At 45.1% G+C, this 27,443-nt stretch overlaps 1 protein-coding gene across 5 annotated transcripts in view; it reads right to left on the bottom strand.

Moving 5' to 3' along the window:
- The window catches only part of LOC134535234 (ras-related protein Rab-3), a 70,131-nt gene extending 43,017 nt beyond the window's left edge, over window positions 1-27,114 (bottom strand). For 2 of the 5 annotated variants that reach the window (XR_010075590.1, XR_010075591.1), the window contains exons 1-2: window positions 26,995-27,107; window positions 9,631-9,728 (exon numbers count right to left, since the gene is read on the bottom strand). Coding sequence is in view for 1 of the 5 variants with exons in the window: in XM_063374299.1 (XP_063230369.1) it covers window positions 9,631-9,728; window positions 26,995-27,010 (114 nt within the window). In the remaining 4 variants the exon portion in view is untranslated. Of the gene's footprint in view, window positions 1-9,630; window positions 9,729-26,994 lie in introns of all 5 variants that reach the window. The other 3 variants (XR_010075592.1, XM_063374300.1, XM_063374299.1) reach the window with 2 other exon arrangements.
- Between the last annotated feature and the right edge of the window lie 329 nt (window positions 27,115-27,443).

Here is a 27,443-nt window from a genome sequence, read left to right as displayed (position 1 = left end):
GGTTGGCTAGGGCCTAACACTTCCTGCTTCGCGAAATGGCGCGCGCTATCGAGTTAGCGGAATGAGACGGGCGGGAATGGTCCGCGCACTTCATTAGGCACCCCCCTCCCTCCACCCACCTATGGAGGCGGCGCTGTGGGAATTAGCGCGGCGACCCCCGGCGGGTGCCGGAAGCAGGGGCCGACTGTTATCGCGCCACTCCGCGCACTCAGGAGTCGAGTGGCCCAAGCAGTCCGCCTGCCGCCGGCCGCCCACATAGCGTGAACTCCCGGTCCCTGGTCGAACCATAAGAGTTAAGCTTGAAACTAGCTCGAATAATAATAGAGATAAACGAGCAAATGACACCAGAACAGTTAAGTAACCTAGGGGCAGGAATGAAGATTTTAGTTCTGTAGTTTTAAATACATTTTTATGGATTAATGTAAGCATATTTGGCATGTTATTGTAGGTGCGAAACAGGTGAATGATAAATATGAGACACAGAAATTTTTGGGGAATCTTTTGGTCGCAAGGTATACCGAAAATCCATACATTTGCTTTGCTCTTCCGTTAGACTGCAACAAGGTATACCCTTCGCCGGCGGTTTCTTCTTCCTTGTGATTGGCGGCCGTCTGCGAGAGAAGCCAGTGGCTTACTAGGCCGGAGCCATTCAGGACGAGAGGCTGAGGTGTTATTAGTAGAGACCGGAAAAACTCGCGGATTTATTTCGCGATAGGCTAGAATTGAAATAGTTATACCTCAGTGCTGCCTCTACTATTGGCTCACAACTCACCTGGATGACTCTGGGCCAATGAGAAAAACTCAACTAAAGCAGCATCAAATCACAGGCTGCTACGTTGGGAGGTCTTACAACACAGCAGCCAATGAGTGGGTGACATTTGACCGAGTGTACGTAGAACTATAGAGTTCATGCTAGAGGTCATTGAACCCGTGAATTTTTCCAGTCCCTAACAATTAGCCTACTTGCATGGAACCAATGCAGTCGCTGTTTTTTTTTGTTGGACTGTACCTGGGTTCAGTTTTATGAACACAAGTCCCTCTTGTAAAAAAAAAATGGGATGTGGCTGTGTCATGGACACGGCCGTGTGTTGTACGTGAATACGTGTACGTAACAGGTAAGATTTTCTACACAAAATATAAAATACGCTATTTTATGTACGTTATAATCATGTTTTTTTATTTTAACACTATATATTCACTGTAACTATTTTACACTATTGTTTTATATATGCAATCGATATATTTTGACGAGATCTGACGACTGAAACCCAAACGAACGTCGTAGCTTCTATGAGTCAAAGGTTATATACTAAATGGAAATCTCAAAACGCAGCAAAATGACCTCAAAATGGCGGCGCTTCCCCCTCCACTGCGCGCGATGCGTCACTGTCCTCACTTGGCGTAACGAATTCTTTGATCCTTTAGTTATCCAGCGGTGTTTATCAAATTTTTGGATGGAGATGATAGATGTGTGGCTGCAACACCAAACTGTATCCCCCGATTTTATCATTCGTTTTTTGACGTGATAATGTCTTTATAAATCGATGAACGCCGGCTGCACGCACGAAAAACCGTGACTCATTGTCACGTTCCGCCTGAGCCGAGCGTGCAAGAACCGGCCAATCACCGTGCGAGAAAATCTTATATAATATCAAACAGGTTAAGGCGGGCTTTTTAACTAATTGTTCGTGATTATATTTAAACAAATTATTTAAATTAAATTTGCAAAAACTGTAAATAATATTTATGAAAATTAAAAAAAAAGTATGCAAATTTTTATCAATGTTTTCTTGTGACTTTATCACGTATAATTATCGTCCGTACACCGACTTTACAGACAACTCACTTTTTTAGTAGGTAGTTAAGGTGAGGTTATGTTTTTTTTTATTGCCTCCCACTGTGGACGCAATATTTTAAAGACTATGTTCCACGTCCAGAAACGGTTTCTAACTGCGCACCGGTGTTACTGCGAGGACATCGTGCCTGTTGTATAGTGCGAGTCAGACCCGAGACGACTATGTCCCGGGCACAACACCCCTGGACCGCCAGGCAGGGTGCCCACGAGGAAAAAAAAATATTTCGTACCAACTCAGGCAAGAAAAAAGCACTAGATTTGAAAAAAAAAAGTACAAAATTATAATTCGTTATGGTTTTAACAATTTAGGAAGTTATAATGAAATTGCAATGCTCTAACTTAAATATCACACCACACACACATACATTCCATAGTTTTTTAAAAAATAATCACGGTTAATAATAAAACATACTGGAGTTACTGTAATATTACTATATCAAAGAAAAAAAGTACTAGATGTGAGCGTAAATGTGCTAGACCACTAAAAGTACTAGATCTGGTAGGAAAGTACTAACTGTGGACACCCTGCAGCACCCAGCTAGGAGGAGGGGGAGTGCGGGGGTGTCGGCGCGCGAGGCGACGGGCGATAAAACACCCCTCACCACTCACCCCTCCACCCCTAGCGCGGAGAGCACGTGACAAGGCCAATAAGCCTGCTCGGAGGGGGTGGGTGGGGGAGGGGACGGAGCGTCGCGTGGCGAGGAACCATTACACACGGCCATTAATCACATGGGCGAAAAAGAAAAAAAATAACATGTGAGCGAATCTTTCGTTACTCGCCCGGAGATACGTTAACGTCTAAACCTCGGTAACGAGCAAATACTCATGTGCTTCTCATGTTGCAAATGTATACTTATTATAATACGAAACTCCCACACGAAATACAAAGTAGAATACTTTAAAATAATGCCGAGCGTGATAAATATACACAAATTTCTGGACGCGAATCGCAAGTGGTTTCCGCACCCGCCGCTAGAATTCGCTACCGGAGCAGCTACTTCGATAATCGAATCATTCCATTTGCTGGAATAAATGTTAAACTATATATAATGAAACGGCTCCGATAAAAGCTAGAAAAGACTCGAAAAAAAAATACTTAACCCTGGTTTTGGACCTGATTTTCAACAAGAAATTTTATTAAAAAGTTAATACTATTAGGTTTCCCTTTGTCTTTGTGAACTTTGGTTCGCGCCATCCACCACAGGTGGCAGCACCGTGGTTACACATTTTCGTTCCATTCACGAAACTACTGCTACCAAATGCCGTGTACCGAGAGCTAAGAAGTTAAACATTAAAAAAATTTACAAGGGTGATTCTAAATTTTTTTTCTCCTTTTTCATACGTGCGAGAAGCGGACAATTTACGTCACTCTTGCAGGCGCTGTGATCAGGTGTTCAGTAGATGTCGAGATGTCAAGATGTCGAGATGTCGAGATGTCGAGATGCTAACTGGAGTAAGAAGATAAAAGAACAAAATAACGCCGAAATAAGTTAAGAGAAGAAGGGAATGCTTGCAAAGCAAAACGTAGAAGATTCAAGGAAAGAAGATAACCAAAGAGAGAAGATATAAGCTCGGTTAAGCAATAAATCGTTCGTAGAACAGGATGGTACGAGATCTGGAAACTCAGTGTGAAGTATTTATGCACGATGCCTGAACAAAGAAAATAAAGGCTCAGGACAAAGAAAAATTAACGAAAGATATTTATAAGAAACAAATACGTGTATAATAAAAATATTCAAGCCTTTGAACTGAAACATAAGATACACCCCCTCCAAGTCACTCGAATGAACCAAGTAGACTTTTTAAAACATTCCAGAGCTTTTAAGAAAAAAACATAACTGTGATGGATCGCTCCCTGTTGTTGATCGGGAGGGTGTTAGAGCTTCGGCTATGACCAGCGGCTGGGGCCACCATCCCAGCATAGTCACCGCCTCACTCAGCTGACCAGACAGTTGGCTGTGTCCTGAGCACTGCTGGCGCCTTCCCCGATCTCCCACACCACAACAAGAGGGTTCTGTTTGCGGGTGTTTGATCCCAGGGTGGACTGCCTTCCTGCAACACCCCCTGCAACTCCTGTGCCACACGAGGGTGGCAAGGACTCAGGGGGTGGAGTAGGGGGGGTGTGCGCGTGTGTGTGCGCGCCTTCTCGCCTCGTGGTTTACTCATGAGCGCGCGTGGGAACTGCACAGAAGCTGCTGTGCAACTGCCCGACGGAGCGCCGGGCTCAGAGTGGAAGTACGTATCGAAATCGTTACTACACTCTAGCCGAGATAAGGTCAAACATTTCGACTGCCGCTGCCTGCAGGAACATTCCTGCTGTTTTCTCGAATAGTAGGGATGTGTCCTTTACGCTGTTAGCAAAAAAAAAAAACAAAAACAAAAACAAAAAAACAGAAAATTTACGGACTCTTTAACGAAGAGTTCTCCGTAATTTCAAATATCTGGATCACTGTAGAAAAATGCGCCGCATTTCGTCTACCACCCGACGTGGACAAAATAAGATGTTCTTACTGTATACTTAACATGTTTTTGAATGTTATGTTACTATACCACGATGATTCTTTTGTAACCATGTTCAAAGTCAGTGAACGTGTTCGTATGTTTACGAAAAAAAATAGCTGTAAGTTTAGGAGATTCCTGGATAATTTGTAGAGACCGAAAAATTCACGGATTCATTTCGCGATAGGCTAGAATTCAAATAGTTATACCTCAGTGCTGCCTCTGCTATTGGCTCACAACTCACCTGGAAGACTCTGGGCCAATGAGAAAAACTCAACTAAAGCAGCATCAAATCACAGACTGCTACGTTGGGACGTCTCACAAGACAGCAGCCAATGAGTGGGTGACATTTGAATGAGTGTACGTAGAACTATGGAGTTCATCCTGCAGGTCATTGAACCCGCGAATTTTTCAGGTCCCTAATAATTTGTAACCGGCGTTCTTCGCCAATTGAAGATGAAAATTTTGGACACTCGTCGACGTGGGAGTCTGTCCGTGGGAGTCTGTTACGTCACTCGGGGGGGGGGGGGGGGGGAGGTGTTCCTCCAATCTCGCCAGCTTTACGACCCTCGGCCTGTTGTCTGAGCTAACAGCGCCCTGATCTGTCGGCGGCCAATGGACGCACTCGCGAGAGCCATACACTGCAAAGCCACTCACCTCATATCATCCAAACCATGGAGGTATTATTAGTCTATGGACTGGAAGTTCTGAACTTGTAGTCAACTGGTTAGCAGCTGTATATCAAAACTAATCGCAGCTGTATAAAGGCTTCATACATACACATACACACACATATAAGTATATAAAATAGGATGTTAGTATGTATGTATCACGTCGATAAACTCCGATACCGTTTGACCAATCGCCATGATAGTGGGCACATCGAAGCGTTTTTTTTTTTTTTCATGAAGCATGTTTTTTTGCTACCCATTTTTTTTTTTCGAATTCGCCGCTAGATGGCGCTGCAGCGGATAAACTTCTAAACCGTTCAACATATCTCCACGAAAATTGGTGTACATATATGTTTGAACGCGGAGAATAAATTCACGATATCCAGCACCCAATAGACTGCAACAAGGTATGCCCAAAACCAGCGGTTTTTTCCTTGCAGTTGGCGGCCGTTTGCAATAGACGCATTTGCATCATTTGAGAGACCACGTTTTCTTCCGCACAGAATGGCTGTGATTCGTGAACCAACAGTTAATATACGCCCGAAAGAAACTCAACCAATCACGAAACACAGACAATGCTACAGTGTTTTTTAACTCTCAGCTAGTCTCGAAATCTTTTCGCAAAAATGCATGGCCCTACAATTAACTATTCACAGGAACTGGAAAATTTCTCGGTTTCAATTTACCTCCAGGCTAGACTTCATTATCCTATGCATGCTCGAACAATTTCACTCGCTCATTGGTTGTTGACTTGCGAAACGTCTCAACTGTCTTGCGCGTGACTTGATACTTCTTAAGTAGTATATAATAGGGGCTTATGCGGCTTAAGTCGGAATGTGGATTGGTAGGGGCATGCAGATTTCGCGAAACGATTTCGAGACTAGCTGAAAGTTAAAACACTGTAGCATTATCTGCGTTCCGTTATTGGGTGATTCTCTTTCAGTTACATGTCGATTGTTACAAAACCAATCACAATAATTCAGTGCGGAAGCAAAAGCGTCCTGAATGACTCTGTCAAATAAGGCAACGACTTCTCTCGCAAACGGACGCCAATCACAAGGAAGAAACCACAGTTGCGGGTATAGCTTGTTGCAGTCTAATAGGCGTTCAGATCTTTTCGCGAAAAATACCTGCCCTTATGGATTGGTACTGTCGGTGTCCACCATCTTGAAATGTGAATTTACGGCCGCCATCTTGTGTCACCTTAACCTTTGACCTTGACCTATAACCCTGTCCCTGACCCGGGTCGTCAGCCATCTTGGGAGTGTGACGTCATGACGGCCATCTCGGATGACCTTAACCTTGAGCCCGGCCGCAAAAAAGAAAACAAAATCAAAATGGCGTTTGATACCGAGTCATCAATACAACCTGCTAGTGAAGTACGGTGGGAAATAACATGATATCCAGTCAGCAGAGATAGGTACAGACCGGAAAAATTCGCGAGTTCATTTCTCGATAGGCTAAAATACAAATATTTATACCTCAGTGCTGCCTCTGCTATTGGCTCACAACTCACCTGGATGACTCTGGGCCAATGAGAAACGCCCGACCAAAGCTTTATCGAATCACAGGCTACTACGCTGGAACGTCTCACAAGACAGCAGCCAATGAGTGGGTGGCATTTGACCGAGTGTACGAAGAACTATAGAGTTCATCCTACATGTCATTGAACCCGCGAATTTTTCCGGTCCCTAGAGATAAGCTACATGCAGGGGTGTTACAGTTTTAAAGTGCGCAGACTGTACAATGACCTACACTCTTGGAGACAAATAACCAAGTAAGGCTTTGGCGACGCGCCAGGTAGGTTAAGTGCCGAGAGCCCTTTTTTTATTTTCCCCTTCGCGGCTAACATCCGGCTTTGCGATCGAACTACACAACTGAGCTTTAGCACCCGACCGAAATGTTTATGGACTGGCATCCTTGTGTGAAAGAATTTTTTAAAGAATAGCCAAGCAACTTTGTGACGGCAAAAGCACTGAAGGGTACGATTTAGTTCCGGTCCAGTAGTTTATAAATAAAAGCCTTCAAAATATGAGTTATTATCGGAGGTCTGACAATATCGCCAATGAATTACTTAAGACACGTGAACTTCAATCGGACGCGTACTCGCTCTACTTTATAAATAGGGACCTGAAAAATTCGCGGGTTCAATGACCTCTAGCATGAACTCCATAGTTCTACGTTCACTCATTCAAATGTCACCCACTCATTGGCTGCTGCCTTGTGAGACGTATCAACGTAGCAGTCTGTGATTTGATGCTGCTTTTAATTGAGTTTTTCTCATTGGCCCAGAGTTATCCAGGTGAGTTGTGAGCCAATAGCAGAGGCAGCACTGAGGTATAACTATTTGAATTCTAGCCTATCGCGAAATGAATCCGCGAATTTTTCCGGTCTCTACACATAATTTAAATCAAGGAAATATATGAATCAAACAGCTGCAGCAACGTGTATAGCAGGCAGCTATCAGTGCACGCGCGTACGGCAAGTTGCATACCTCTCTTCTAACTGAGGGTTACGAGCCAGGGAACATCCACTGTGGGATTCAGCCACCGGAGACTCCTGCCCCGTCTGTCGAAGTGTCGAGGCAACCCCGCGTGTCCGCCGACGCCAAAGCGCTCGTCTCGCGACTCCCTTTGTACCTCCGCGAGCTCCCTCGTTCACCAACCTCTTTGTCTCCGGGCCGGATCGATACAGATCGATATCAGGTGGGCTATCGAGCGCGCGGCCACTTGCCACAGCAGCGGGCCAGGAAGTCCCGCGGTCTTCGGGAACAAAGCCGGGGATGAAGACGCCAGCTCCCGGACACAAGAGAAGTTCCGACAGGAGAATGATGAGTGGAGGGGGGGATGTGAGCAAGACTTCCAGTGCTCGCACAGAGACATGCAACATACAACCTCGGCCACGAGCGGGTCCATGTGTTCTCATGTTGCAGATACACTTATCATTGTAGAGACCGGAAAAATTAGCGGATTCATTTCGCGATAGGCTATAATTCAAATAGTTATACCTCAGTGCTGCCTCTGCTATTGGCTCACAACTCACCTGGATGACTCTGGGCCAATGAGAAAAACTCAACTAAAGCAGCATCAAATCACAGACTGCTACGTTGGGACGTCTCACAAGATAGCAGCCAATGAGTGGGTGACATTTGAATGAGTGTACGTAGAACCATGAAGTTCATGCTAGAGGTCATTGAACCCGCGAATTTTTCCGGTCCCTAATTTCATTAGAGACCTGGAAAATTCGCGGTTTCGATGACCTTCAGGATAGACTGCACATTATCCTGTACACTCGGGCAAATAACGCAAGTTCATTGGTTGTTGACTTGTAAGTCGTCTCAGCTGGTTTGTCTGTGATTCGATCCTTCTTTGCTTGAGGATTTATAACTGATTGAGATTCGCCAAGATGAACAGTAAGCCAATAACAAAATTATCTAATAGGTATATGTGTTTGAATTCTAGCCTATCACCGAATGAATCCGCGAATTTTTCAGGTCTCTACGTCATCATACGAAAATCGTACACCAAATTCAACGTAGAAATGATGCCGAACGTACGTATTAAATATAAGAAAATTGTGTTTCCAACTACATTTCTCGACACGACTCACACGTAGTTTCCGCGCCCGCCGCTAGAATTCACTGCCGGAGCAGCTACATCGACTATAAAACCATTCGATAAAAGAGAAAAAAGACACGATGAAATACTAAACCCCAGCTTTGGCTCGGATTTTCGACAAGGAATTTTATTAAAATACTGTCCACGTTCATTAAACAGTTAATACTATAAAGTATCCCTTTATCGTTGTGAACATTGTCAACATCCACAGATGGCAGCACCGTGGTTACATATTTCCGTTCCATGCGATTCGTGACTTTCTAATATTATCCTACTATAATATTTGGCTAAATATTCCGAACCTAGAAATGTCATAAAAAAGGTTTTTTTAAAAGTTTTTTTTAGAAACAGCATAATAAATATGTGTGATTTTTATGTTGGATGCCTGCCTGCAGGAACCAACATAGATATCACCACAAAACTTATAATTTGCATGTTGATACTTTTTTTTTAAGAAAACAAAAAATTATTGTATTCCATTTTGAAGAGTGCTCTACGTAAAGTAATTAATTGGACCACCTGATTGTTGTACTCAGCTCTTAAATTGATTTTCACGAAGCGAAAATAAATTAACTTTTGATAAAGAACTTGAAAGAAAAGATCTTGATAGAGGACCATTAGGTTCAGGAATGTTCCACACAAGGTTTACTTGCAATATAGACCAAAAGCGTTGGCCAGATTTCGCAAATGGAATATATAGATACTGTTTTTGATTGATATGTTTGCCAACATATATTGTAGTTGGTACTCATAACAGTTTTCTCAAAAAAAAACATGGACTAGATAAAAAGACTACAAATTCAAACGCATCTCTATTGGGGTTGGGGAGGTAGCAAGTATACCGATATCTCAGCTACGTCCCTGGTCTGGATAGAGACGAGTCGATGGAGACAACAAGCGTCTTCCACCAGGAGCGCAGCAGGAAGGAGAGGTAGCAGCTCACGCTAGTGGCAATAGAAGGCGGTGGTATCACTCTCCGGGCACGAACCTGGTGGTGGCGCAGGTCGGAGGCGGTGGGGCCAATGGGCAGGTCGACTAGAGACAACAAGCGAGATGCCTTGCGGCGCAGCTGGAACACGTAGTCATCTGAAACCCGGGGCATCTGCGGTCATGCACGGCTCCATTTCTCCATCCCTACTATAGTAATACTCATAATTGTATCTATTAGTACCTAATGAGATTACTTAATCTAACTTTTTCCTATTTTATTCAAGCAAATATACTGTAGGCAAATAATTTTACCGGCCACAAAAAAAATTAAGGCATTAAGCAGTGTTTGTTAGTCTATTCAATGATATGCACTAATAAATACTTTGTACTGCAAGGAGGTAACGTTAGTACTAAGAAGACCACTGTTGAGTAAAGATCATATTGTACATAAAAAAAATTAACGCATATGAAGGAAAATCAAATATTAAGAAACTTGTTATAAAGAGGATTTTATAACTGTCAATACCTAGCACCAAATATATTAATTTGAAAAACAGGAAAGTAGGATTAAAATATTTGACTATAAAATGACTCCACAGATTTATAGTGTTTGGATTAAATAAACAATTAAAAAAAATACAAAACGTAATAGGATAGCATAATGATACTAGAATAAAATAAGCCTCACTGTAATCATCAAACATAAAACTATATAACGTTTTTAATTTTGATTATAACTTTAACAATAGTAAATTATCTTTATTATAAAGATATCTAAATTTAACGGACAGTCGAACCATTAAAATAGTGTCTTTTTAAACTGAAATACACTTCAGTAATAACTTTATCCATTTAGCCGGCGATGTCTAAGAAATACTTCCAAAACTGAACTATAAAGTACAAAGCCAGTACCGAAAACACAAATAAATGTTTTTCAAAGATTTATATTATAAATGGCATTATAAATATGTGCCTTTTTTATATTCAAAGCCTGCCTGCAGGAAATAAAATAGATATTTCCAAGATATTTCCACCAAAAAAAAAATTTGCGTGTTCATACTTAGTCTATGGAAAGACAAAAAAATCTTTGCTGTAGAATTTTTAAACATTCAAATGATAAGTATCTTATATATTCTAGTATTTAAGTAAGTTCAATTGTGTGTGGTCAATCCACTTACGAAACAGTAACGTATTACGTATACCATTCCTACAACGTGAATACTAGTTGAGCCAATATGCACTGGGAACAATATTCCGCCCTGCACTCGACAGATGGCGGCCGTCAGCAGGAGGTTCCGGAGGCTGGGGATGGAGGATCCCGGAGGTGGACCAGACTCTGGAGGCGTGCCGTATCCTGGAGGAGCTCACACTCCAGGCCTGGAGCGATGAAGGTGAGCTCCTGAGCCGCGTGGCTGAGCGCAGCCAGAGACTGGCCCAGCTGCGCGTCGAGGACTACAAGGACCACTGGACCAAGAAGATGTCGACGACACACCCGGCCAGGTCTTGGTGGACTTGGTGAACAGCTCCGTGAGCTGAGGTCGGTCGGCTGCCTTCACGATCCTCGTGATGCTGCCCAGCAGGAAAGTCGCGGACAGACTCAACGCTGAATTTTTGCCAACTGCAGTGATCATTTGCAATTGGTCAAATGAAGGGATCAGCACGTGGGTTCCAATTGGACAGGACGTTCCTGAGCAATTCTTTTTTATCGCTCTCGAAGCAGGAAGAAGAGGTAAGAAGCTTCAACCGGCTAGCAGCTCTAAGAGTACCACGCACAGGTGGCCAGGAATAGTGGTGGGTCACACACACCCTCTGTACACGAACCTGGTGGAGACACATGTATAAATGGCGGGGCCAATGGGCAGGTTGGCTAGAAACAACAAGCGCTTTCCACCAGGAGCACAGCAGGAAGAAGAGGTAAGTAGCTTCTCTGGGTAGCAGCCCGAAGAGTAACACACACAGGCGGCAATGGGCAGTGGTGGTTCACAACTGGTCACAATTGGGCTATCCCTTGCGAACCCAGTTCTTCCCCACATAGGTCGTAACAAAACAATTGCTAACGAATATCAAGCTCCGGTGAAAATAAATTTTAAACATTGATAGCCGGGATTCAATAAGAATCAGTTACCATGAATAATTTCAAGAATGACAACAGTTGAAAGAGTTTAACAATTCATATTATTTTTTTGTTGCCTGGCAATTCAAACGTTATTTTTTATTCCGTCAATAATCACGAAGGAGCAAAATTTTCAAGTGAAATCTAAATTTTATAAGTTTCTCCGGACTGTTTGTCGCGACATGGTGGGACTGGAGCAGCTGCCGGACGAGCTCCTGGGCAGGATCTTCCAGCATCTGCCGGTGGAGCAGCGCGGGTCTCTGTCGGCCGTCAGCAGGAGGTTCCGGAGGCTCGCGGCGGACCCGTACCACTGGAGGATCCTGCAGCTGGACCAGAGGAGGTGGTCGACCCTGCAGGCGTGCCGCGTGCTGAGGAGGGCCAGGTTCCTGCAGGTGCTGCGCCTGGAGAACAGGAGCGACGCCAACGACCTGCTGCGCTGCGTGGCGAGGTACAACCGCCGACTCGTGAAGCTGGTCGTGGTCATGTGCAAGGGCCACGAATTCCAGACCAGGCCGAGCGTGAGGTCGGACGTGCTTCGCTGCGTGCTGCGGCGCTGCGGGAGGCTGCGGGAGCTCATCTCCACGGGCCACGTGGTGCTCGGGATGTCGCCCATCCAGCACGTGGCCGAGCGCCTGAGGTCCAGCAGCGACAGCCTCGGCGCGGCCACCATCACGTGTGCGAGGTGGGACCAGATCCGGGCGCTGCAGGAGTCTGGCGGGGTGGGCACCCCCTCCACCTACTGACCCTTCCACGAAGCCACGAGCCATGCTCCGTATTTGGCCAGGTTCGACCAAAGCCACCTCTATCCTGGTCGTCGCGTGAAGACTGATCACCAAGTCTTCCAGAAGTCCGGGAAGAATCGCGACAAACCACAGGTAGTTGGGTAGCCAATCTCACGTCGTCTTCTAGACTTTAGCTGAACTAACCTGCACAACCTTGGAACACGCGGTGGCGTCCAGCCGACAAGTAAACCCAATCAAGTATTAAAAACTCTGTGGAAATTATATTTTACAGATGTTCTCCTCTACTGTGACTAGTCAACGAAATGTTTAATTCACTGCTGCAATTATATATTAAGTAAAAATGTAATTGTGTGTTATTTTTATGGGTGTTCAACTCAACGGTCTGATGTCAGGCCTACTACCAAAGAAAAACATGAGATCATTTGGCCATATTCTTAGATTCTCAAGGGAGTCCTAGAATCTATGAACAGTTAGTACTTCGTGAGCCGAAAGTACAGAGATTAATAATTAATTATTGCTCTCATGGTTTCAACTAAATAAAATATTATTTTGTAGCCGACCATAGGCCTGTGAGGCCCTCCTCAGAAATTTATGGGCGAGTCATCTCCAGCATTCCAGCAAGTTTCTCGTGTGCATCAATGCTATAAAATAAGCTTGTATGTTTTCTTCTCCGAGGTTTTTCTAGAAAGGCTCTGTCTGCTTATATTGATAAGTTGTATAGGTGTTTTTTATACCACATGATAATGATTTGACATGTGTTTCGCGAAGGAAAGGTAGCTGCACCATTTTCCATGTGAAACTCTTCGGCTAGCACCACATCTGGCGCAAGGCGTTCCCGCGGAAATTTACACGGGTGGAGGGAGAGCGCGCGCCCCGAGATTTCTGCACGTGGGGTTAACTGACACGTCGTCACAGGATATGGTGCTTATATATTGTACACTGCGCCTATTTTCGCCTACGTGCATGCAATAAGCAGGAAACTTTAAAATATGTAGAAAGTTTTCCATAAGTCGTAGTTTTGACATCAAACCCCGTTTCACAGTCACGCTTTTACAAGTACAGAGGGGCTTCTTATTTACAGGAGGGGGCCCGGGCCCCATGCCCCCCCTCCCCCTCGGGATCCATGCCCATGCCAGGAGTTGTCTCGCCCGAGAGCCTGCCAAGGCCTCCTTGAGGCCGCGTTTTCTTGCTCGCCTCGTGAAGGCAGTTAGTGGACACTTTCTTTTGATGGTTTTCGAGTTGTATCAGGCCACACACAAAATATTTTTCTGTACTTTTACAAAACATACCTCTGGAAATCAGATGCCAAGAACCAGAGTGTAATATAACAAGAAATATATTGTAAGTTTGTATCACACACGGCTACGGTTATTTCTGCATATATGAAATATGTTTTTTTTTCCTCTCGAGATAAAACTGAGTATTTTCTTACGAAAATTAAGAGCATTATTTTTTTTTTTAACCTAAATTGATGTTTCATTCAAGCATTAATTTTTAAACCTATGGGTAGGGACCTGAAAAATTCGCGGGTTCAATGACCTCTAGCATGAACTCCATAGTTCTACGTACACTCATTCAAATGTCACCCACTCATTGGCTGCTGTCTTGTGAGACGTCCCAACGTAGCAGTCTGTGATTTGATACTGCTGTAGTTGAGTTTTTCTCATTGGCCCAGAGTCATCCAGGTGAGTTGTGAGGCAATAGCAGAGGCAGCACTGAGGTATAACTATTTGAATTCTAGCCTATCGCGAAATGAATCCGCAAATTTTTCCTGTCTCTACCTATGGGAAAGATAATTGAATATTAAAAAATTTGACTTTACATTGTGTCACCGTGCTTATTAACATGCGCAGTCAAGAGGCCTCCACAGACAGGGAGCAACTCCGCCTTCCGCCAGCAGGGTCAGCGCTTACATTGCCGTGGGTGGTGGGCGGGACGAGATGGAGGGTGGAGACGCGGATTGGTTGTCTTGGCCGTGCGTCACTTCTCTTGGGAGGCGCAGTGGGGGGGAATGCCTTCCGCCCCTCCAGGCTGGTCTGTCCGCCACACTCTCTCTGTCCTTCTTGAGTGTCGTATGGCCGAATTCAGAGTCGTCCTTCGAAAGCGCAGTCTACTTCCATTCATCTGGCAGCCTCTCGACCCCTCTCTTACTTCACGAATGCCTTTCGAGTGACTGCCAACCGGGAGGCTGTTTCCCTCCGCTTTCGGCAGAGATCTGGCAACACTGCACAACATTCTCTCGGATGAACTGCTCCGGATGAGAGACTGTGTGTTAGTGGTGTACCGTCAGGGCGTTTACCCCTGGAAATAATAAAGCGCACTGGTTAGACAATTTTGAGGAAAAAAAAAACCTTTGAAAATTTAAGCACAATTGATGTACTAATTAATATATAAAAAAAATTAGGAACAATAGGTTACTAGGGAGAGGGGATGTGAATCGAAATTTCTACCTTCGAAAATCGATTCACACACAACAGAGCCATAATCGAGGGAGTTGTTTTCAGGAATAGATGATAAATATCGCCCGTCACAACCTAATACGACGCGTGAGGGCCGGAGGAAGAGAAGATATGCCTTCAGCCTCCACTTTCACAGCCCAGCAAACGAAGTGCTGTGGATCCCGTTAGCAAGGCGCTATCAGCGTGTGAAGCCACGTACCCAATTACCAGGCCCGAGCCCCTTCTCCATTAGCCTGTACTCCCCCCTGGGGCAGGCCTGCCAACACCATCTAGCGCGGGCGCCGAGGCCAGAACACAAGAGTCTACAGAAGCGGAGGCGTGCCTCGGATCTGCGAGACCGCGCAGCCTGGTGGTCGTCTGTGACACGACACACAGAAGGAAATGTACGACGGGAAAGAGAGAGGAGGAGGTGGAAAAGGAAATAAAAGGATGTCTGATTACTAGGATAATGTAACTTTCGCGAGAGAGAAAAAAAAACCCTGATCGCTCATTAGACTTCAATATCTAGAGACCGGAAAAATTCGCGGTTACACTTCGCGACAGGCTAGAATGCAAATGCGTTTAACATTTTGCTACTTAATTGATTGGATCGCAGTTTGTCTGAAAGACCCTCGCCGAAATAAGTATCTAATCACAAGCTTTTCAGTCAACAGGTTTCATGAGCCAGTAGCCAATAAATAGGTGTAATTTTCCCGACTGCATAGAGGAGTCTATCCTAGAGATCACTGAAACGGTGAACTGTTTCAGACCATATCATTAAGTATGCCCGTGATAATGATTTGCAGCCGTCTGCGAGAGAAGCCATCGCCTTATTTGACCGGGCCACTCAGGACAGGTTGCTTCAGTACTGGATGGCTATGATTGGTGTGCCGACAGTAGGCATGAGCTTGGAATAAACACAGCCAACCAGGAAACACAGACAATGCTACAAAGTTCTAACACCCAGGTGGGTTGATAGTGCATGGCTCTACTGATGATGGTGATGATTCGAGACCGTGATGTGTGACCTGATGGGCAAGTCTTGAAACAACTGTTTTTTTTATCGAGACTGTCATTTGTCATTGGCTTGAACGTCCTCAATATAATTCGACTATTCGGTAATTGGTGTAGTAAACCTTCGGGCAAATGAAAACGTCGAAAAGAATTCCGAGTTTGACTTTTGATTCAATTTCTCGTTCTCTGATGATTACTAAAAACCAGACAATGGAAAGATACGCGGATTCATTTAGCGATCCTTCTGCTATTGGTTCACAGTTTATCTGGAGGACTGAGGGCCAATTAGAGACCCTCACATAGAAGTGTCGAATCACAGGCCACCCAGTCGAGACGACTCACAAGTCAGCAGCCAATGAACAGTTTGCATTAGCCCGAGTGTTAGAGGATATTGGAGTCTATCCTGGAGGTCATTGAATCCGCGAAATTCACGGGTCTCTAGCAATCAAGAGTTTAACCGAATAGTAACGCCAAATTACGCAGGTCTCTGTAACGTTACAGCGAGAGGGTAATGGCCTAGCCTTTAGATTACGGTACCTCACGTCCATCGTACATTGAAACAGACTATCACACGTCCGCTGATACAGTTAGTCTGCATACATCAAAATAATTATCGACAGCTGGCGCACATGAATTTTCATGAGGTAGAGCAGTTAGACTTGGGAGGGGAGGGGAAGATATCGGTAGAAAAATACAAGAATCGAGCGCTTTGAACGGTTTTGTTGAACAAAAAAGAAAATCATACATATTAATGTTGAAACGAAGGGTTTATAATCGACCCCGCTGAAATTTCCAGTTCGCTTCAGATTTGCGTGTTTCAGCTAGACCTTCAATAACTAAATGTAAAAAAATAATAACATAATTTTAACAATTAAAGTTGTAAAAGAATGTATTTATTTATTTGGCAACAAGTTATGCCTCAAAAACATACTGGTAGGGACAGGAAAATATCGCGAATTTATTTCACGACATATTAAAATTAAAATATTTAGATCTTCGCAGTACTGATGCCGTTGATGACTCATGGTTAGAGACCGGAAAAATTCGCGGATTCATTTCGCGATAGTCTGAAATTCATACACGTATACCTTTAAGCTGCTTTTGCTATTGGCTCACTGTTCGTCTGGGCGATTCTGGGCCAACGAGAAACCCTCAACCAAAGAAGTGACGAATCACGAGCCTCCCAATTGAGACGCCTAACAAGTCAGCGGCCAATGAACAGGTGACGTTTTCCCGAGTGTGCACAGAATCGTGGAGTCTATCCTGGAGGTCGTAGAATACGCGAATTTTTACTCATGGTTCATCCGGATGACTCTGGGCCAAGAAGTTCCTACTTACAGGCAACTCATCTGAGATGTCTGACATTGAATCAGCCCATGGAAGCATTTTCCAGAGTAAGAGTGAATTATTTGCTAAAGCTGACTGAAACAGCTTATTTTTATTTTCCGTACTACTTCAATATTTTATTACAAGTGGAAACAGATAGAAACGAGTTTTTTTTTTTTTTTTTTTTTTTTTTGCGAAAAGAGTTCGAGTCTAGCTGGGTGTTAAAACAACGAGCCTGAGTCTCCGTTTCGTGACTGGGTGAGTTTCTTTCAGGTAAATGTCTGATGTCGGCGCACGAATCACGAATCACGACTACAGGCAGGAAAAAATTCGCAGATTCATCTAGCGATAGGCTGAAATTAAAATACTCATACCTTTGTGATCCTTCTGTTGTTGACCAAGCTTTCTGGGCCAATGAGAGACCCTCAGCCAAATAAGGGGCAACTAAGAAGTAAGCAGCCAATGACAGTGGCGGATACAGAAAAATCTCAAGGGGGGAGGGGGGGGGGGGGCAGGTCTACCTCTTCCACACACTCCCTTGTTACGTCACCTTGGTTGCTTGGATGCAGCCAGAGATCTGTCTCCAAGCTCTATCCGTTTCATTTACGTCTCGCCCGAATATTAAAGGTAAGTGTATGAATGTGTATTGTATAACATCGGCGGCCGGGTGCGCGCCCTCCCCTTGCCATGAACCATGCTTAGTGCTGGGCTGCCCTGGTCAAGGGGGGGCGCGCGCCCCCTGCCCCCCCCCCCCTTATGAATCCGCCACTGGCCAATGAACTAGTGGCATTTTCTCCAGTAGCGTAAGACATTGGAGTCTAGTCTGGAGGTCAAAGGAAGCGCGAAAATTTTCAGGACTCTACTCAAAGTATTTTTTGTTTGTGCAAAAGCAAATGTGTCCCGAATGACAAGGTCCAACAAGGCAATTTTTTTTTTCTCGCAGACGGCCGCCAATCACAAGGAAGAAACGGCTGGCGCGGGAATACCTTGCTGTAGTCTGATGAGAGCTCTTTTTTTTTCTTCTTCTCGAAAACAACCAACTACCTTCCCCCAGATATGATAAATCTTCAATTTTCTTTCGTCTGGATCTTCTCTACGCGACCTGCGCCTCGTGAAACTCGAAATTTCCACCGGCAATCCATTCAAGGAACGACAAAAGACCCTGGAAGGATAAAGGATGCTGAGACACCGCAAGGGAATTGAAACCTCGCAAGACCAGGCGGAAGGAACTGAAATAAAAGTATGCGGTCGTGATAATTAAGTAAAGTGATGAAAGACTAACAGAAAGCGCGAGAGGGAGAAAGAGAGAGAGAGATAGAGATGTGATTTACCCAGAAGTAGGGCGCTGGGAGCAGAGAGGGAGAAGATAATTGAATCGAACCAAACACCGCCTGAGAATAGATATATTCAAGACGTTGGGAAACTGTGAAATCATTCTGTAGTACGAGACCTCATTCTTCCGCGGTATATTTCACCGTCAGGCTATATTCCGCTAGACACATACCAGAGAAGAAGTATGCTCTCATTGGCTGCCCCTTGGGCAACACGCCATCATCCTCTTTGGCTCGAACCACACGGGACTACCACTCTCGAGGTACAAACGTTCGTCATTGGCTGCAGGTAGACAAGGGCGTGTCAAGTCCATGACTGGCCAATAGCACGGGGAGAATAATCAAGCAGATGTTTAAAAAGCATCTTGGTGGCGAAACATACCTAGTGATAGGTAGGGGCAAGCATTTTTCGCGAAAAAATCTGAACGCCTTTTAGACTGGAACAAGGCATACCTACACCTACAGTTTCTACCTTGTGATCGGCGGCCGTCTGCGAGAGAAGTCGTCTTATTTGACCGAGCCACTCAGGACGCGTTTGCTTCCGTCCTGAATTACTGTGATTGGTGTAACAATCGTCATGTACCTGAAAGAAACTCAACCAATCACGAAACACAGACGATGCTACAGTGTTTTGGGCATCAGCTAGTCTCGAAATCTTTTCGCGAAATATGCATGCCCCTAACGATCACTCATTAGTAGAGACCTGTAAAATTCGCGGATTCATTTCGCGATAGGATAGAGTCCAAATACTTTTGACATTATTTTGCTTCAGTGATTGGTCCACAGTTTATCTGAAGGACTCTGGGCCAATGAAAAATCTTTAACAGAAGAATTAGCGAATCAGGATCATTCCAGTCAACAGGTGTTACGAGTCGGTAACCAATCAGCAGATGAAATTTGCACGAGTGCATAGAAGATCATGGAGTCTATACTTTAGGGATTTGAAATCGCGAATTTTACAGGTCTCTATTCATTAGACTGCGCTAGCGATTGTTCCCTTGTAACTGTTTAGGTCATTCTCGGAAGTAGAACTCGACGTAGTGTCTACGAAGATACAATCATCGGAGTCTACGAAGAACTCTTGGTTTATTCGGGGTTAGCTCTTCATGTGACTTCCAGCGGAGTGGTTTCTTCCCAGCTCGAGGATCCAGTCTCATCTCGAGGAGGAGGTCCTCTGGGGACGGACAGCGCTGAGGAGCTGTACGTCGAACACCCCCTTCCAGCCGCCGGGGTTGGGTCCAATAAGGGCGTATCCCTGCGGAGTTCTATCAATACCAATCCTCTTCCCCGCCCTTATACTCCCCACTGTTGCCACCGTGCAGCCGGCACGAGTCGCCACCGCCGGCACACTTCCTCTGGCGCGTTGGGTTCACTGACCTCCAGGACAGACTCGCGCCAACGTCGCCTGCCCATCGGCTGCTCGCGATCCGACACCTCTTTCACCGAGGGTCTCTGATTGGTAGAGACCGGAAAAATTCGCGGATTCATGTCGCGATAGGCTAGAATTCAAATAGCTATACCTCAGTGCTGCCTCTGCTATTAGCTCACCAACTCACCTGGATGACTCTGGGCCAATGAGAAAAAACTCAACTAAAGCAGCATCAAATCACAGACTGATACGTTGGGACGTCTCACAAGACAGCAGCCAATGAGTGGGTGACATTTGAATGAGTGTACGTAGAACTATGGAGTTCATGCTAGAGGTCATTGAACCCGCGAGTTATTTCCGGTCTCTCGTTGAGGGGGATACTAGAGTACAGCACGCAAAACAAATGCTCGCGCACCATGCAACGGAAAATTCCAATGCGCAAGTGCGTTTCATCCAGTTGTGTTTAAACGCGAGACGTTTATCTAGCACGTTTAGTTTGTTTTTAAACGAATGGAAACCAGCACATGTAACAAACAAATTGAAAACACACACAAGCACACACACATATGCATACATATAACTAATTGCTAGAGACCTGCAAAATTCGCGGTTTCGATGGCCTTCAGGATAGACTGCACATTCCCCTGTACACTCGGGCAAATAACGCAAGTTCATTGGCTGCCGACTTGTAAGTCGTCTCAGCTGGTTTGTCTGTGATTCGATCCTTCTTTGGTTGAGGGTTTATAACTGGTTGAGATTAGTCCAGATGATCAGTAAGCCAATAGCAAAATTATCTAAGAGGTATATGAGTTTGAATTCTAGCCTATCACCGAATGAATCCGCGAATTTTGCAGGTCTCTACTAATTGCTACAATTAGTGCCTTTTTTGATTGCTGAAACCAGCGGACAAAGTTTCTGCGAATAGGTTTCCTTCCTTATAATTAGACTGAGAAAATCCACGGGTTCAATGACCTCTAGGATAGACTCTATGATCCTCTGTATTCTCGGGCAAACATCACCTATTCATTGGCTGCTGACTTGTGAGACGTCTCAACTGAGTGACTTGTGATTCGATTCTTCATTGACTGTGGGTCTCCAATTGGCCCATAGTCCTCTAGATCAACACTGAACCAATAATAGAAGCAGCACAGTGGTATAATTATTTGAATGTCAACATATCATTAAATTAATCCAAAAAAATTTCCGGTCTCTGCTTATAATTTACTACCTGAGAAAACGGTGTTACATTATACATAGAGTCAAATATGTTTGTCACTTAATCGGTACTCTTTAATATGACGAACTATGGAGGGAACGAAAAAAAAGTCGCGTTTTCATTGACCTCTAGGATAGACTCCACAGTCTCTGCATACGTCAACAAATATTCCCTGTTCATTGGCTGCTGACTGGCGTCACATTTGGTTTGGCCGAGATTCGATACGTACTTCCTTGGTACAAGTCTCGCACTGGGCCAGTGTCCTCCTTATAAACCATGAGCCAATTGCTAAATCATCTAAAATATAAAAGGATATGAAAGTTAGCCTATCGCTAAATAAATACGCGAATTTTTCCGGTCTCTAAGTATAACTTACATCGCGAAATATAAAAGTATTTAAGAAAGAGCCACGACTATTTTTCGAATTTATCTACACTCCAGGCTAGACTCAACTTTCCTGTACATATTAGAGACATTTAAGTAGAGACCGTAAAAATTCGCGGGTCCAATGACCTCCAGGATAGACTCCAATATCCTCTAACACTCGGGCAAATGCCAATTGTTCATTGGCTGCTGACTTGTGAGTCGTTTCGACTGGGTGGCCTGTGATTCGACACTTCTACAAGTGAGGGTCTCTAATTGGCCCTCAGTCCTCCAGATTAACAGTGGACCAATGGCAGAAGCAGCACTAAGATATAATTATTTGAATTTTAGCATAACAGGAAATGAACCCGCGAATTTTTCCAGTCTCTACATTTAAGGAAGCTCGTTGATTGATAACAAAGGCTAAATCCTCTGGCGAGTTTCATGTGATTGGGTAACCACATTTTTTCTTCCCCTTGTTTATAACTGGCTCAGGGTCGTATAAGGGCGCGTCAAGAACACTGCAGTCCAATCATCAACGCGAAGAATACGTGTGTGTGTTTCAAATCTACTTTGCTACCCAGCGACCCCGTGGAAATAAACATTGCCGCTTTACTTCAGTTCATACTTTGATTGCGCAGCTTTTAACGATCGCTGTGTTTGCGCGCTGGCGCAGAAGCAGCGGGAATCCCAGACACTCCAATAATGGAGCTCCGCGCTATTGTCCGCCTCTTGTGGCTTCGTGTTATCACTGCCGTCGTGGAAAAGGCAAGAAGAAGGTTAAGGAGACGGCAAGAATGCAGTCCTCCGCGCAATAAGGCTTGATATTGGCAAACGCGCGGATGCTGGTAGGATGCTCGCAAACTTCATATTCCCGAGTGTTCCGTGACACCCGCCCCGAATTAAATTCCAGCTTGGTCGGTTGATTTTCCAAGCCTCGCTAGCCGTTGTGATTCAAACATACCTCCTGCCATACTTCACAGTTTGCCTGGATGTTGTGAGATATCAACACCATATACGGCCAAGAGACCTGCATAGCTTCGCGATATTATTTCGCGACAGGCTAAACTGCAAACGTTTTTACACTTGAACATCCTTGGCCATTGTACAGCGATTTATCTAACACGCTCTGAAGGACTATAAGTAGAGACCGGGAAAATTCGCGGATTCATTTCGCGATAGGCTAGAATTCAAATAGTTATACCTGAGTGCTGCCTCTGCTATTGGTTCACAACCCACATGGATGACTCTGGGCCAATGATAAACACCCAACCAAAGCTTTATCGAATCACAGACTGCTACGCTGGAACGTCTCACAAAACAGCAGCCAATGAGTGGGTGACATTTGACCGAGTGTACGTAGAACTATGGAGTTCATCCTACAGGTCATTCAACCCGCGAATTTTTCCGGTCTCTACTAATAAGCAGGGCCGTGTGTTTTTCACGAAACAACCCGAGGACGCGTTAGACTGCAAGCCACTTGCAAAGCGCAGCCGGCTAGCAGGCGTGCGGCTCGGAGGACACAGCCTAGACTCCACTGGACTATGGGAAGTACTCAGCCGCGGCAGCCTTCATGCCGAGCGCTGCTGTCTGCTCTGCCCCCCTCCGTGTGCGCAGGTGTGCGCGAGCCAACACCACCTCCCGGCGACCTCGTAGCCCGCACGAGCACACGTCAGGGGCACCAACCCAACTGCCGACAGCCTCATACTGGCGGCTCTGTCCCTTCCTCCAGTTCGCGATCAATTACTAGAGACCGGAAAAATCCGCGGATTCATTTCATCCCCTGCTCATTGGCTGCTGACTCGAGAGTTGTCCAGTCGGGGTTGCCCGTGATTCGACACTTCTTCGGTCCAGGGTCTTTCAATGGCCCAGAGTCCTCCAGAAAAAACCGTGTGCCAATAAGAAAAGCATTGTAGTGTTAAGGAGGTGCCTCACATTTCAGGTCATGATTTTATATTTATAATAATCTCTGATCAACTTTTAGACTTTGTCAATTGTTTAACTTTTCCGAAATGAAAAATATATACAGCGCATACTTTTTGCATAATTAGCTGCTAAAGTTACATTTTGAACGTTTTTGGGTTGTACAAGTAAGGAGAATTCAATTTATTGCAGAACTGAAACTTTTTAAGGTTTAACTGAAATGCCACTGGCTACTTCGTGATATGGTTTGCATTTCTATCACAAAAACTCATTTCATGTTTCATGGCTATCAAAATCGTAACAAATTTGAGAATTTTGAAATGCCAGGTAAAATTAATTAATATTTCCTGAAAAAAAAATTCAAACCATTTCTTGAAGTAGCCAGTGGCATTGCAGTTAAACCTAAAAAGTTTCAGTTCAGCATTAAACTAAACTCTCCTTATTTGCATTTCAGCCTACAGTAGAACGAAACCGCGAAATGTTCCGGTCTCTGAAAACCTATGAGCTATGAACAGTACTAGACCTGGTGCGAAAGTACCGGCAGTGGGGACCCTGGCTGGGCTGAGGTGTCGGCGCGGCGTTATCGCACGACCGCAGCGGTCTCTGGGCGACGCGATAGCAGCGCGCGCGGCGGCGCAACAGGAAACAACGCTCGTGCGCGCAGCACCGCCGCCAACCGCTGGCAACACCGCCGCCGAAACCAACCCGAGTCGGGGTTGCCGAACGTACCCGGATTACTGCGCCTGCGCCCGGTACACGGGAATATCCTTTCGGGTACTCATATCTAGAGACCGGAAAAATTCGCGGATTCATTTCGCGATAGGCTAGAATTCAAATAGTTATACCTCAGTGCTGCCTCGGCTATTGCCTCACAACTCACCTGGATGACTCTGGGCCAATGAGAAAAACTCAACTAAAGCAGCATCGAATCACAGACTGCTAGGTTGGGACGTCTCACAAGACAGCAGCCAATGAGTGGGTGACATTTGAATGAGTGTACGTAGAACTATGGAGTTCATGCTAGAGGTCGTTAAACCCGCCAAATTTTCAGGTCCCTACTCATATCCACGGCCCCCACAAGGGTGGGGCTGGGTGGACCCATGGGCCCAGCCCCACGCAAATTTTTTTTTATTTTGAAGAAAAACTTCTTTGCTGAGGGGCCTACGATTTTCGAGCTTTAAGGGGCCCGCCTCGTCAGGTGTGTATGTGTGTCTATGAGGCGGGATTATAAGCGCGACGCTCGCTGGTGCTTCTAGCCGTGGTATAGCCTCTAATCGCCAGGCTCTGAACTGATGCGCAGTCTTCTAGTCGTCACAGGATTTCTGTGAGATTTGAGCGGTGACCGTAACATTACATGGCGGAGAAATGAAGATAAAGGTGTAATGCAAGCACCTTAAGTGCTTTCAATAATCTGTACTGGTTGTTTTACGCATAAAAATTACTCTAAAAACACGTCTTTTAGCAATTTTAACTCTTATGAAAATGCAGTTTTAGAACTTAATCTGGAAACAAAACTACTTTTCGGGCCTCAAACTCTTAAATGCTTTTCGTAAGCAGACCCCACTCGGATATCTTGAGTAGTTTTGAAATCGCGTTGTTTTCCCTGGAGCTCTGCGCACCGCGTGTGTGCCCGGGTGGGCGGGGGCCTTAAGATAATTCTGATCGCACGAGGGGAATAGTCAGGTACGTGGTGGGGGTACCGGTAGAGGAGGAGAGTGCGTCAGCGGCGACGCCACTCCAACGTATACTCCCTGTGGCCATTGATAAGGAAAAAAATAATTTTATAAATAAAGTTTAGTTTCAACATACAAAATAGTTACCATAATACCTGTATTTTCAGGTTAAATTACATTCTAAAAAGAGTTGGATAAGAAATAACCACGCAGTTATAATGTAGCACGCGACTGTAATAGAATGTGGGGGCCATGCACAAATCTACCCGAATTGAGGAAAAAAAAGTGATCAATATTCACTTGTAATGGAAAAAAACCAATCATGGTGGAAAAACGTCTTTGCCTTGGCTGTAACACGCTGACATAAAACCTCACTGCGACATCAGGATCAGTAATATCACTCGAAATGCAGTCTCGGCTACACTAGTAAAGCAAAACACAAATTTATATTACAGGTAATATTTATAATAATTTTACACAAACCTTCAACCCTTAAAATAACTTTTTTTTTTCCACATGTGGGGTTGGGATAGTAGTATTCAACGTTTACATTAAAACCCCAGGGACCATCCCAAGGCACGTACCTTAGCAGCAGAGCCATTATCGCAACTAAACTATAACATTTGATGTTGTCACGTTATCACGAGATCTAAAAGAACAGTGTATATGATATTTGTATTAAAGAAGACAGCAATATTTTGTTTTCATACCTTTTTTTGGTGTACTCGAACCGAGTGAGCACTTCTTGTAACCGAAAGTACCCGACAGGGCCTGATTAACCCTTAGGCTAATTAGGCTGCAGCCTAGGGCACGGGGATCGGGGGGGGGGGCGGAAATCGTGTCTTCGCATACACTATTAATCTAGCATCATTGCATCTATCTGCCCTACATATTTCAACTAGACCGAGACAAAACACTAAAACTAAATGCGCTGTGAACTTAAAAAGCTTGGGACTCCCTGATTTTAACTGTTATAGGCAGTATGAACCATGTTATAATGTTCACACTAGTAAACAAGGTCAAAACTAATATACTACTTGTTAGGCCGACCGTAACACACACACCTGGCGGGGCGCGTCCTCATAATTAGCCCAGGGCGGTCTGAACTCTTCATCAGTCGCTGTTACCCGAATGTTGTGGCCAGGGGCGGATTCAAGGGTGGGGAATTAGGGGCTGGGGGAAACGGACATTGCGACATTTTATTTAAATCCAATTTTTGTACTGTATATTAATTAATCAGAGACCTGAAAAATTCGCGGGTTCATTTCGTGTTATGCTAAAATGCAAATAATTATACCTTAGTGCGGCTTCTGCCATTGGTTCACCGTTAAGCTGGAGGGCTGAGGGCCAATATTAGAGACCTATCACTCATAGAAGTGTCGAATCACAGACCACCCAGTCGAGACGACTCACAAGTCAGCAGCCAATGAACAGTTGGCATTTGCCCGAGTGTGCAGAGGATATTGGAGTCTATCCTGAAGGTCAATGAACATGCGGATTTTTCCGGTCTCTATAATTTATAGGGACTGGAAAAAATCGCGGGTTCAATGACCTCCAGGCTAGACTCCACGATCATGTGCACACTCGGGCAAACGTCACCTGTTCATTGGCTGCTGACTCGTGAGGCGTCTCAATTGGGAGACTCGTGATTCGATACTGCTTTGACTGAGGGTCTATAATTGGGTCCACAGTCCTCCAGGTTAACAGCGAACCAATGGCAGAAGTTGCATAAAAATACAATTATTTGCATTCTAGCATATCGCGACATGAATCCGCGAATTTTTCCCGTCTCTAATAATTATTCTTTGGTGTGCCAGTTAAAGCTATGTAGCCGTCCTGTGACCCGGCGTTGCCGTGGTCCCAATCACTGCCGGCAGAGAGCGGAACTGGGGGTGGGGGTGGACGCCACTCACCAGAGAACTTCGGCATCGGGCGCGCGCCAGGCGGTTCAGGGTGGCGGCTGACGGGTCCCGGGGTGTCGCAGCTGCGGCGCGCGGCGGTCCGACTGCCACGACGACAGTCCTCCGGCGCGGGCGACGGCCGTCATATCGCGCGCAGCGACACTTCCGCTTCCTTCACCCCCCTCGCGCACCTCCTCGAACACCGGCCCCGCTACTACCTGTCCCGCGCACAACAGCCCGCGCGGGGAAAACATCGGGCCTTTTCGCCCGCTCCCCACCGACCAAAATAATGTGGAAAGGTCTTTTAATCCGGCACGTGCCGAACAAGTCTCAGTTCTTTTGACGTGACAACGTCTAATAAATCGATGAACGCCGGCTGCACGCACGAAAAGGTGTCCCGTTACGCACATTGTACGCTTGCGCCGCATCTATCTCTCTTCCACTCGATTGGAACAACCATC

Source organism: Bacillus rossius, chromosome 8 (assembly GCF_032445375.1).
Source record: "Bacillus rossius redtenbacheri isolate Brsri chromosome 8, Brsri_v3, whole genome shotgun sequence".
In the NCBI taxonomy this organism is placed as follows: Eukaryota; Metazoa; Arthropoda; class Insecta; order Phasmatodea; family Bacillidae; genus Bacillus; species Bacillus rossius.
The sequence above is the reverse complement of the archived record's forward strand: the minus strand, read 5'-3'. Positions and strand labels throughout refer to the sequence as shown.